Source organism: Ixodes scapularis, unplaced genomic scaffold, assembly GCF_016920785.2.
Source record: "Ixodes scapularis isolate PalLabHiFi unplaced genomic scaffold, ASM1692078v2 PGA_scaffold13__105_contigs__length_92229423, whole genome shotgun sequence".
Classification (NCBI taxonomy): Eukaryota; Metazoa; Arthropoda; class Arachnida; order Ixodida; family Ixodidae; genus Ixodes; species Ixodes scapularis.
Genome location: NW_024609839.1, coordinates 44,845,205 through 44,858,142, shown reverse-complemented (window position 1 = coordinate 44,858,142; position 12,938 = coordinate 44,845,205). Strand labels below are relative to the sequence as shown.

Genomic DNA, 12,938 nt, shown 5'->3' with positions numbered 1-12,938 from the left:
TACGTCGGTCAGACGGGACGATGTGTTGATCACAGACTGCGGGAGCATGACTTGTCGTTGCGATCAGTGGTGGGAGCTGTAGGGGGGCATCTGCCACTGCATTGTCATGGATGTAGGTGTGAACCTATCTTCAGTAAGACGGGTATCATTGCCAATGGAAGGGACAGAGTGAATCGAGAAGTTTTAGAGGCGCATGCAATTATAAAAGTAGGCGCAAACTGCGTAAGCCAAACGCCACTGGGCTTGAGTAGTAAAGAGATGTTTTCTTTGGACACGTGGTGAATGTATCATGTGACGTGGGCGTAGTTGCTGTTTTCTTTGTTTTGTTTTCGTGTGATTAAATTTCAGTTCAGAGTCAGCGCTTGTCCTGTTTACACTTCCTTTAGTCCCCGTTTACTATGCGCTGTTTGCCTTGTCGTCAGTATGAACCAACTAACCCACATCGCCACCCTTATTGAAACTTTTTGTCAAAAGTGATTTGTAATCTAATTTCGTTACAAAATATTGGTAACGGATTGCTTTAATTACTCGTTACTTTAAAAAAAAACATGGGCATAATACAGTAACTGGAGCAATACGAGCAGCACATTCATCAGCAAAAAGAAAGCGAGTTCAACCAAATAGAAAACATCAAAAAAGAAAAAATAGCCAGAAAGAAAACACTTCTTTTTTTGTATGCTCGGTTTTTAGAAATACAAGAAAAACGGGCAAGGCACGTGCAAATATACGAAAGACAAAGATCAAGTAAGATAACGCCCAGTAGGCTCTCCGTCGCCTTCCATCGTGTCTTTCTTCTTCTCCCGGGCAGGGGAAAGCTCTTCGTGTTTATTTGTTTTTATCTTTTACACCGTTTCACCCTTTCTAACTTCTTCGACGTCTCCCGCCACCAGCACAGACATCAAACGCGGGTCCGTACCCCCTCGATTCAAAGTTAACAACTCGCGTAAAAGACGATGTAGCCTCGCGCGGGGTGTCGAATTCTTTTTGCCTTGGATGTGCGCTACTTTATTCTAGCACGCTTTTGAGGCACGACTGAAAGGCGCCCGGTGAGCATCGTCTTCGAGGGTACGGACGATACTTCTTTTGGTTTACTCGTCTGCACATCGTGGTCGAGTCCACTCCTCACTTTACAGTCAACGGTCAAAATAAAGTGTGTGTCTGCGGGGGGGGGGGGGGGGGGGGGTAGGCCATCTAGGGAGTGTTGACAGAGAGAGAAAGAACGCGTAAAAGTGGCGTGATCCTCAATTGTTTTGTGAGACCGATGGCCACCGCTTCTCTCGCTCTCAATACCCCGCCCTACCCTGGTTTCCACGAACATTGGTATGAAAGTGAAAACCGATGATCGACCGATAACCCGTAACCGCCACTTTTTCTCTGACTGGTCGAGTTTTTGGGTCATGGAGTGTCCGTCACCTCCCTGGCCATCTCTTAATGAGATCTTCAAAATTGAGAGCATTAAGGCGAACGGAAACCTAGAATTTCAGTGCACACTTTGCTTGCCAAGAAACACAGAGATTGTCACCACCAAGAACAACAAACTCTAAGCTACGGAAACACATCAAGGTAAGCTGGGACACCTGCATTCTGCATTAATTGTGACGTTAGAACCAAGTTTTTTTTCTTCTTGTGAACAACAGGAGAAGCTCCCGAGTCAAAGGGAAGCTTTCGTTTATCGCTTCTTTAGCTCCGAATCTCGTAGCGGAGATAGACGTTGCTACTGAGCATGCGCGCCACTAGCTTTGTCTGCACAATGCCAGGGATCATTTCCGGAGGCCGTAAGCTAGCGGGATGGCGGGTGTGGTTGCAGCTTTCGGTGCCTTGTCAGCTTAAAGGTGAACGGAGTGCAACTACACTCTTTCTCTTAAATACAATATTTTATTTTCACAAGGACTTCCATAATACGGGCGTAGGAAAAATGAAAAGTAGTGTTGCAAAACATTTTTGAAAAATATATAAAAAAAATCGTTTCTATTTTTTTCTGAATAAGTGTGCAGAAAAAATAACGTGAAAGTAATTTGTAACGTAACGAGTAAAGTAACCCGTTACTTTCCAGCGAAAGTGGTTTGTAACGGTAACCCATAACATTTGAGGCTCGCTAATTTGTAATTGTAATCCGTTACATTTTTCAAGTAACGAGCACAAGTCTGTTTAAAAGCAGCACCTTTTGGCAATAGGTAGCCCGTTACTTGTTCCTTCGATGAAATGGCGGGGTCAACCGGTCAGAAAACAAATGCGAATAAAAAAAACGATTTTTTTTTATGATTTATTTACGTTGTATGTATAATTCAAGCACCATAATTTACCAAACTAAAACAAAATGTATTTTATTGTTCAGTAGGAATACATCTTCAGAATTGCATCGTCATATATGGGAAGTAATCCGATGTGCTTAGAGCTTGTTGACCTGTCCCGCGAAGAGAATGTCCTTGGTACGCGTGTTGCGGATGAAGAAGAGGAACGGATGATCGACTCTGAAGGCGGGCGGCGGGGACACGGCGGCGCTGAGGGGCATCAAGCCCGCTCCGGTGGCACCCGCCGCTTCGCTGCCCTCTTCGTTGACCTCCACGACCGTCTTCTGCAAGACCACGTTCACCACCAAGTCCGTGTCGCCGTTGATGCCCGAAAGGTCCGTACCGCCGCCAAAGATCTTTCTGATCCCCAGCCTAATCAGGGGCTCGTTTATGACATATTTCGTGTCCAGTTTGAACCTGCAAATAACAAACCGATGGAAGTTGAAGAGATACATATATGTTTCTACGTAACTTTTACGCGTTGTGCACTGGGTTCTCGAACTGGGCTCCTATACACGTTTGCAAGTCCGACTTCAGGGTGCTGCTATCTTGCTTGGCTGGGGTGAGCTTGGGGGAGTCATAATCCGATTAAGAAGCCTTGCTCACGTCATAATCGGATTATTTCCGCGCCCAAGCCCATCCCACTGAGCAAGATGGCGGCGCCCTGAGACCGGACTACATTCAGAGCTCTCAGGGCGGCGCCATTTCGTTCGGCCGCAGCGCCCTCTCCAGACATCCCGGAAGTTAAGCAGGTTCGGCGGGGTAAAACGAGAGAGAGGTCACGCGCCCAACTCTGCTACCAGACGACAAACCGGGAGGTTGCAGTTCTCCATCTTTGAACTGTACCGGCGAGCTGTACCGAACATCCAATTCTCGCTCGTGACTGCCGTTTTGAAGTGTTTCGCGTTCTTAGAATATTTATGGCTACTCCAAAATCAACCTACAGCATCCTGTTGCTTCATTTCAGTAAATGATCAACTAGCGTATCTGTGTTCCGTTACTTCAATAGCAGGGGAGTCAGCCGGCAGTACTACTCTCAAGCGCTGCGTCTATTGCGTCAGGAGAGCACGGTTTTATGTACTATTCCAGACTTACACTCATTGTCGCTAAAGGCCTACAGCCGTACGAACTTTGTATAGTAAAAAGGCTACAGCAACTGGATTTACTTTTCGTCGGAGAGATCAGCCACTCGGACACAGTTTTCCCTTTTTTTTTCTTTATTTGCACACAGCTTGCAGCACAATTGACTTCGGTTAGTCTTTTTATCGAGCCTAGCATTGCATGATAACTTGCATGTCGAAATTCGCGCATCTGCGCTCAAAGTTTCCGAAATGATGCGATTTTAAACCGAGTTTGAACAACCGCCGGCCGCTAGGTACAGCCCACTCAGCGGAGCAGGCGAGGCACGGGTGAGAGGGGGAGGGAATTATTTTTCTCTCTCTGCTCTTCCTAGTGGAACGGTCTATAGACCGTTCCATTAGGGTCATAGCAGAGAGGGTAAAAGAGAGAAAAATGCACTCCCCATCTCACCCCGATATCGCCTGCTCCGCTGAGTGGGCTGTAGCTAGCGTCCGGCTGGCGTGCAAACTCTGTTTAAAATCGCGTCATTTTGGAAATTTCAAGTGCAGAAGCGCAGGTTTTAGTATGCCAGTTATCGTGTAATACTATGCTAGATAAAAAGACTAACAGGGTCCAATTGCGCTGTCACCTGCGTGCAAATAAAAAAATAATAGGGAAAACTGTGTCAATTGGCCGGTCTCATCCGGCCGAAAATAAATTCGGTTGCTGTACCTTTTTTTCTATGCAAAGTCCGTACTGGTGTAGGCCTTTAGCGACCATGAGTGGAAGTCTGAAATAATAAATGAAAACGTTTTTTCTTGCCGCAATACACGCAGTAGTTGAGGGTAGTAGTGCCGACTGACTCAACTACTATTTAAGTAACGAAAAAAAGATATGCTAATTGGCGATTTACCGAAATAGGACAACAGTGAGCTATAGGCTCATTTTGGAGTAGCCATAACTATTCTAAGAACGCGAACCACTTCACAACGGCAGCCACGAGCGAGAGTTCGATGTTCCGTACAGCCCGCCGGTACAGCCCAAAGATGGAGAATGGCAACCTCCCGGTTTGTCATCTGCTAGCGGAGTCGGGCGCGTGCCCTCTCTCTCGTTTTCTCTTGCCGAACCCACTGAATTTCCCGGATGTATAGAGAGGGCGCTGCTGTCGAACAAAATGGTGCCGCCCAGAGAGCGCTAAATGGAATGGTCTATAGACCGTTGCAACTCAAGAAGGTGGGGCGAGGGTAAGACGGGCCGGGGAGGAGGGAGACGGAACGCTGAAAAGAGAAGGAGGTTTCCCTCTCTTTTCTCCAGCGTTCCGTCTGCTTCCTCATCCCAGCCCGTCTTACCCTCGCCCTACCTCCTTGAGTTGGAACGGCCTATAGACCTTTTCCGCTTACTCTCGCTCCCGACCGCCAAGTAGGCCTATCCAGTATTGGCGACGAGAAAATATCAAAACGTTTCAACCTGCAAATAGTAAAAAAATAAAGGGGAGGCAAAACGAGAATGGGTGACGGCTACGTTTATGTCCTAAATGCCTTCTATTAGCGTAGCGACGGCAAATGGCGGCGCCCTTTTTCGCAATGGCGCCGCCATCTTGATTGTCGTCACTTCCAGTATGGGCAAAAACATTGCGAAAAAGGTCTATAGACCTTTTCCTCAAGAGCGCCGCCATCTTGAACTGTCGTCACTTCTAGTAAGGGCGAAAACATTGTTTTGCCGTCGCCACGCCAATAGAATACATTTAGGATATTAGCGTAACCGTTACACATTTTCGTTTTGCCTCCCCTTTCTTCTTTTACTATATGCACGTTGAAACGTTTTATTACTTTTTTCGTCGCCCATACCGGATATGCTTATCAGGTGGCTAGGGACGAGAGTACAGGGGAAAAAAGTCTATAAACCCTTTCTTCAAGGGCGTCGCCATCTTGAATTGTCGTCACTTCCAGTATGGGCGAAAACATTATTTTGCCGTCGCCACGCCAATAGAATGCATTTAGGAGAAAAGCGTAACCGTCACCCACTCTCGTTTTCTCTCCCCTCTATTTTTTTACTACTTGCAGGTTGAAATGTTTGAATATTTTGCCGTCGCCCATACCGGATGTGCCTACTTGGCGGTCGGGGGCGAGAGTAAGTGGAAAAGGTCTATACACGTTTCCAAGTCTGGCTTCAGGGCGCCTCCATCTTGCTCGGTTGGGGTGCGCTTGGACGCGTCATAATCCGATTACAAAGCCTTGCTAAGGCATCGTAATCAGATTATGGCCGCTCCCAAGCTAACCCCAACTGGGCAAGATGAGACGCCCTCAGACCGGACTTGCAAAACCTGTATAGGAACGCAGGGGATTTCCAGAACATCCTCGAAGCTTCCCCGAGCTCCCAAAAGTCTTTGACCACTCCTGCCTCCAAGTATTTTCGCGGTTTAACGATTATTTCTAAATATCAGAACCGTCCATCGATGCGTATATCTATGTTCCAACCACTTTCTAGTTTTTGCGTTATTGCCTTCAAGGTCTCTAGGCTTCTACGCAGCTTTATTGCTTCAATAGCGAGACCTAGAAAGGTTGTTATATCAGTCTAGAGACGCAGGCGTCCTTTAAGAATAAAAGAAATCTTTTGTTTATTTATTTATTGATACGATTACCTACAACGCCCTTACAAGGGAAATATTGTAGGAGACAGATAATATCAAAATTATATATTTACAAATTTAAACAATAGTTCGACAACCCCTGCATTATTATGCTATACTCCGTTTCTCCGTTTTACTTTAGGTATAGTGCCTGGAACGCGCCTTCGACTGCTGTGTTTAGCGTCCTAGCTATGCTTCCTATACATCAAAAGTGGTCCTGAAAGTGGAAACAAATGACGTCACAGAGGCCGGAGTGTCATGCTGTAGGATGATCGCGATCCTGGCGGTTCGCCATAGAAACGCTGGCGAAAGGCACAATCGAACGCGGGTGTCGCTGTCATCGCGGTGTCCCAACTCCTGACCGCCGGAGCTACCGTGGACTCTCAAGCTCGAGAACGACCTGCAGCAGAACAGGCGTCTGCCACATAAACCACCGCTGCTGGAACACAGCCAGGATCGCTATCGGCGACAGCGTGAAACTCCTATGACGTCATTTATAAAAAGTAGACAGATTTTTTTTTTTTTTTTTTGTCGGGATAAATACCGTAACACATTAGTTTTAAACGCGCTCAAGGCATCACACTTTAGTTATACGACCACATGCCGACGCTATGAGGAGCGCAAGTTCGCATGTTTCTTGCGGAGGCGTTGCGACGATGTAAAAACGTCGAGCTCTTATTGGGAGATTGAAAACGAAATAGTGGGTAGAACTCGAGGCATCTATACTTCGTCTCACCCTACGATGGACTAAAACAGAAGCTACGAACCGCCAGATCCAATCGCAAGCCACATAGACATTGCGTGGTACCTCGCTTCGATGCAAGTATCGCTGCCAGCGTCTAGGATCACTGATGGGAATGGGCGGACAGTGGTTTGGATCGAGCAATGAGGGACTCAACAATTTTACATTGCAACAAAAGCCACGATGTACTGGATCTTTGCAGTGTCGAAGCTATAAAAGTGACGCAGCGTTTCTGAATTCGGAGCATTATTCCTCCAAACCTAACCATTGCTAAGCGTGTCGTAGTTTAGCGTTGAACGTGATTCGACCTGGCGGCCCGTGGCTTTGGCCTTTAGTCCATCGTAGGATGAGACGAAGTATAGCATTGAGGTCTACCCACCATCCTTTCAATCAAAACCATTCAGAGCTAGACGTCGCTCTGACTTCACCACAACTCCAGCGCAAGAAGCAGGCGACTTGATCTCCGCGTACGATCTCATGAATTTAATCGAGCTGCGCAGGATGTGCGTCGTCACGACGTTCGTTGTCTCCTCTAGTTTGCATAAAGCTCATACACTCTAAGAATTGCCTTCGCGTCCACTTACCCCCAAAACACTCAAAGAGCCAATCTCTGCGATATACGAAATCAGCTCTGCGAATGATGAGGCGGAACATCCGTTTAGACCTAAAAATGAAGTCTGCGCTGTGGCATTACGCAATGCATTGCGTAATGCCACAGCGCACACTCCCTAAAAGTTTTTACAAGTAGCGACATTCTTTGAAGCGCCGATTTCGTGACGGTGTAGATTTTAAGACTCAATTGGCGGCGCGCAAAGCAGAAGAGTAAACCAAAGGACGCCATTTTGTTCCTATGGAAAGGGCTTCGTCCTTCGTCTTAGTTGTCGTTACTTTTGAAGAGAAGCATCTAGGGACTTTATAGTTTTCCATTGCCAGCTAAACTAACTACGCGCAGAAAATGGCGCGAGATCGCGGTGGATCCACTGTGCGCGACTGACTTAGTCGTTGATAGTAAGCGCACAAAAACTACCAACGCCGCGACGGTGCGCACCATGGAGCACTTCACTGACTCCAACGGATCGCAGTGTCGGCGGTGGTTAGATTTAACGGAGTGTAGATTCGTCTGCTGCAGTTACCGACGGCATTAGAAACGCTGGGCGTGGATTACGCGGAGCGCAAATTCGTCTGCTTCTTGAGCAGGGCTTGTGGTGACGTCAGAACAACGCCGAGCTCTGATTGGTTACGATTCGAAGGATAGTGGCTAGACCTCAAGGAAGCTAGCGTTGAGGTTATCCACTATCCCTCCACAAGAGCCAATCCGAGCTCGACGTTTCGACGTTAGTGCAACCCCTGTTCAAGGAGCAGACGAACTTGCGCTCCGCACAATCTTCAAGCGTCTTGCTTCATATTCAGTAACTTTCCCGTAAAACGCTTTTGAAGAACCAATCGCTGCAAGTCTACGAACACGGCTCGAAATATTGCCCACCAACGGGTTTGAAAGAAGTTCCCATAAATAAAAATAAAATGTCTACTATCAAAAATTTTACTTTCGAATATAAAGCGCAATGCGTTCTGTTCTGACATTTCGAGTTTGAGGAAGTCGTACTAACTTGGGTAGGAACACGTCGACTTCGCGTCCTCTCAGTTCCGAAACCAGGCTCTGAAAGAGGTCAAGCGTGAGGTTCCTCCTGAGCTGCTCCACTCCGTATTTTTCCAAGGGCAACAGGACGGTCATGCTGAAGTCGTGTCCAACGTACGGCAGGTCGGCGACCGCGACCCGTAGCTGATCACTCATGTGGTACCCAACTTCAAACCTCCCTACCATGGTGTCCACTTCGGTCCTAAGTCCGCCGCCGAATTTGAAAAACTGTCTTTTCTCGGTAAGGGTCTTGTCGAAAGGCCGGTTCCAGGATCCCTTGAAGTAGATCGCGTTGAGCAACATGAGGCGTAAAGAGCGATCCAGCTGGCCGTCAAAGAGACGCATAATCATGCCATCGGTCTTCTCTTTGACCCAGTCGTTTATGAGGTTCAGAGTGGCTTGTGGACCGTGTAAAAATTCGACCTTGTGAAGGTCTGCCTTGAAAGAGGTGGTTAACGTATTTTCGTAAGACTCCTCAAGGGCGAGTCTTTCGTCGATGGCGACGGCATTGGCAACTTTGAAGGTCGCGTTCGAATGGGGAGACTGCAGCCTCGATGTGTGTGGACCATACGCGCTCAATACCTGCTCGTGCGTGAGCCCAGATGCAGAGTAGCCCAATCCTTGAAACAGTTCGCGTTGCGTCTCGCCTCTCGCACCGACGTAGATCATTCCCATCGCTGTGGAAACGCTGTATGGTGAAAAAAGGATGTTTGTTTCGGTAAAACCTTCTAGGGACTGCAGTAGCTCGAAGCAGAAACGGTTGTTAGCCAGCGTCACTTTGTCTTCGTCTCCGGCCGAGCTGAGGACGAGGAGAGGGAGGAACGTAACCAGGTACTTCATCGTGATCTGGCCCTGCGGGATCACAAACATTTGAACAACCCTTGAAGCGAGATGTCTGTTTAACGGTTCGTATTAGCACTGCGATTGTGTTTCGTTCAAAAAATGTAGTGTCAAGGGATAATGTATTTATTCTGACATGGTGCCTTGAAAGGAATGTTTAGAAGACCATCGTTTTCACTTCGATAACAGCGCCGGTAACGATGCGATGCACACGCAAAGGTACCGGTGAATATCCGAATGCAAAAACAATTGACTAAACCTCCCTACTAACGCGCATTTTACCAAACTCTCAATAGGATTAGCATCTACCTTTCTGCATGACAGTTCCGTCAGTCACGCTATGTCACCACCGAAGGCCTTCCAGTCCGCTTCATGTTAAAATAAAAACTACTGTCAATTGAGAGGTATGAGGAGAGCAAATGAACGAAAATTTCACTTAAAGCTCGAACACAAAGGACGCTGGTAATGACACAACAAAAATCTCCCGGCGTTCGTCGGAACAACATTTCAATAACTAAACAAGAACAACTTCGGTGGAGACCGGAGCAATTATTTACTGCACCAGACGCTCACAAGCACGCTCCGCGTGGCTCGGTAAATGCGAATTTAAGATCATCGGCGAAACATAAAAAAAAAAGGTTCTAGCACAGCACATGACATAATCTGTGAACATAGTTGGCTGTGTGTCTTCCTGGACGAATCAGGCTCTAAAGTTGGCTTCCAAGACGCTGCTATTAATAAAGATGCTCCCATTCACACACAAGAAAATAGTGATTCACAACAAAGAAACAATTTTTCGAAGTTCGTTTCGGCTTACCGGTGTTTGCTGTTTCGCTTTCAGGAGGGTTCACTGTCTGCTGGAAGTCTGTCCTGTACGAACAAGGATTCGTATAACATTCAGATAATGATCAAAAAAAAACTAGGAATGGTGGCATTTTCTTGGTGAAGCGCAATCAGTATAATATGATCCTTCTTACTTTTTGTTTATATATAGTTTTACTATATAAATATCTGTATACTAAAAAGGAAACAGCTGAGATATGACGTTGCGTACTTCAGCGGCTATAAAGCCGGTCCGCACATATCACGGTGTTATGAACACTTTTTTCGCGATTGCCGTCGTCTCGTGTTTAAGATTTCAAAAATATCTCAGAAAACGCGTGTGTGACCTGTGTTTATTATTATCGCAAATGCTACGTTAATTGCGTAGTCGCACAAGGCGAACATGCAAAAAGCGCTGCTAGAAGAGACGTACCGTTCTCTACGTTGATGACATATGATGCGCATGTCTTTTGCCATATATTTAGCTATCGCTCCGCTGGAGCAGGCGGCGGCAGGACTGTGGAACATTGAATATGACAGATATACAGTCAGCTCATCAGTTGTTGTGTTCTGACAAGGGTGAACGGCATCAAATAGTGGCTGATGTGGTCCCGTTCTTCTTATTTTGAGTAATCGTCTGCGTCAGTGAACTAGACTGGACCAAGGCAGTTCTCTCTCACATGAAGTCCCCTGAGTGTGGCAAGATGCGACAAACGCATTTTGTAGTGGACTGCTGAGAATGGGATCGCCGTTCCCAAACCCAATTCCGAAAAGGCGCGGAAGTGCCGCAACCTCTCGTTCTGGCACAAAAGCAATCTTGATCGTTCTCTTTCATAATCACCATAAGCATTGACAGCTTAAGAAGCGCAAGGCGTGGCTTATTACAGTCACGCTACTTGCTCTGTGATGTCGTTCTTCGCCGATCATATTGCCTATTTTAGCGATCGCACTGACTGCAAAACGATAAGGTCTTCGGAAGAAGACCTTATCGTTTTGCCATACGCCATAGGTTTCTTGGACTCGCAGGGGCTATGATCGAAGCATTCACAAAATCACCTTGAGGAGAGTTGTTTCAAGACACCAAGGGGGGGGGCTATGCAAGACGGCGGGACGAACGGACCGGGACATTGCCGTCTGCTGTGATTGGTCAGCGCTGCGCCGCTGACCAATCGCAGCAGCGGCGTAGATGTCTCTTTTCGTCCCGCGGTCTCGCATAGCGCACCCAGAAGAGCACGTTGCGCATCCCGTTTTTCTTCAAGGAGGCTGGATGCCTTCAGAGGGCGGCGTCAGCAACACAAAGGCAAGAAGCGGCGAGCGCTTTTACCGCGATAACGTGTACGAGCTCGTGTCGCAGAAAATCCGGCGTCGGCGTCGGTGGGACCAAGAAGTCCCATAATGCAATGCGCGCCGCCACGTGTGATGTCACGTCTGGTTGTAACATCATGACCCCACCGACCCACTACACTTGGCGGGAAAATTTCGCGTGAAATTTTCCCGCCAAATTTTGCACAAAGTTCGCCCACATTTAGAAGAAAATTTTCCGGCTAAATCTACCGTATTTACTCGAGTAATAGCCGCACTGTTTATGAGGAAAACCTGAGGGTTCGCTTTTCCGCGGAGCATGCGGCTTGCCAATCACCGCGATCGGCAGCATGATTCCAGCGGTTTACGAGGCAGAGATAACGTCTTCGCGTGAAGATACTATCTGTGAAGATTGCATTTGTATGGTGAATCGTGTTATCGATCTAGTTATTCGCTATGCTATTTTTGCGCAACGCGATGATTGGCTGGGTATGTGCTCTGCGGTAAAGCAGGCACTTACTGTCTCGGAACGCTGGGGGACACACATAGAAAGAATTGGAGGTGCAAATATTGAGTAAATAGCCATGTTCAGCGGTCCAAGGTACCGATAAAGGGATCTCAGCAGGGCGTTGGACGAAGAGAAAAAACGCATTTACGGGTGCTTCCATATTTGTTTATGTCGCTGGCAATGCGGCTTTCGTGTTTCTCCCTTGCGTTGTTTTTTTAAATATTTCTTTGCGAAACTCTGTCTCGGACAGTTAGCCTCTCATTGTAACTTTATTTTTCCTGATACAAATTTAATTATTAGTTCTTATACAAAAAATACCCATGTACGCAGTGGCGTTTAAGTATGCGTATGCGTGACCTATCTTTTTACGTCACTTCCGCTTGTTAGTTCTGACTAGATAGTCACCCGCTTGCTTCGCACTCGTGAATACCGCAGAACTAGTCCATACTTAGTCGCCGATTTTTTCTCTTAGTTCACGACTACTTAGACGCAATACTAACTTTAAAACAGCGTTAGTTAGTCACGACTGGTGAATACGGCTGCTAATATTCAACGTAGATTCTACTTAAGTTTCTAATGTCTCCATTATTGGAATAAACTGGAGTCGTTTTTTTTTCAAAGTATTAATGTACTCCTTTATCTGAGTAACGGTTGATAGTTGAGCTTGTTGGTACATACTTGTATATATATTTGACAGCTTGAACCAGGGGAAGATATAGAGAAATTGAGACAGGAGGGAATAGACAGCTGACTACCAACGATTATTTAGTGGGAACTTATTACAAAATTCTCACCTTGCGTAGAACTTCTCAACTCTTCGTCCTAGATCAGTGTACAGGCAGTCTTCTAGAACGGCAAGACATCAAACAAGACTCAAAGCGATGGCTGCTCAAACTTAACTAAAACGAATCCCTCGTCGGGGCCACTTTATATGGCAAAGATTTCCCCACCACCCCAGTGTTATCTAAGGTTCACAGGAGCAAAGTAGCCTGGTTCTTATCTGTCCAGTCAAGCTCTCCCTCGGAGATATTCTTTCATCGGGCTCAGATTTTACGGTGTCCAATTTTTGAGCGCCTTGGAAGCAGTAACAGAGCAGTTAGTAACAGAGT

The 12,938-nt window shown here is 46.7% G+C and overlaps 1 protein-coding gene across 1 annotated transcript; it reads right to left on the bottom strand.

The window, feature by feature from the left end:
- Positions 1–2,298: 2,298 nt before the first annotated feature.
- LOC115312012 (intracellular coagulation inhibitor 3) lies at positions 2,299–12,938 on the bottom strand. The gene is made up of 4 exons (XM_029970884.4): positions 12,624–12,938; positions 10,015–10,067; positions 8,329–9,209; positions 2,299–2,708 (listed from the first exon to the last, which is right to left on the bottom strand). The coding sequence occupies exons 3-4, from the start codon at positions 9,195–9,197 to the stop codon at positions 2,390–2,392; spliced, it is 1,188 nt and encodes a 395-aa protein (XP_029826744.3). The 5' UTR covers positions 9,198–9,209; positions 10,015–10,067; positions 12,624–12,938; the 3' UTR covers positions 2,299–2,389.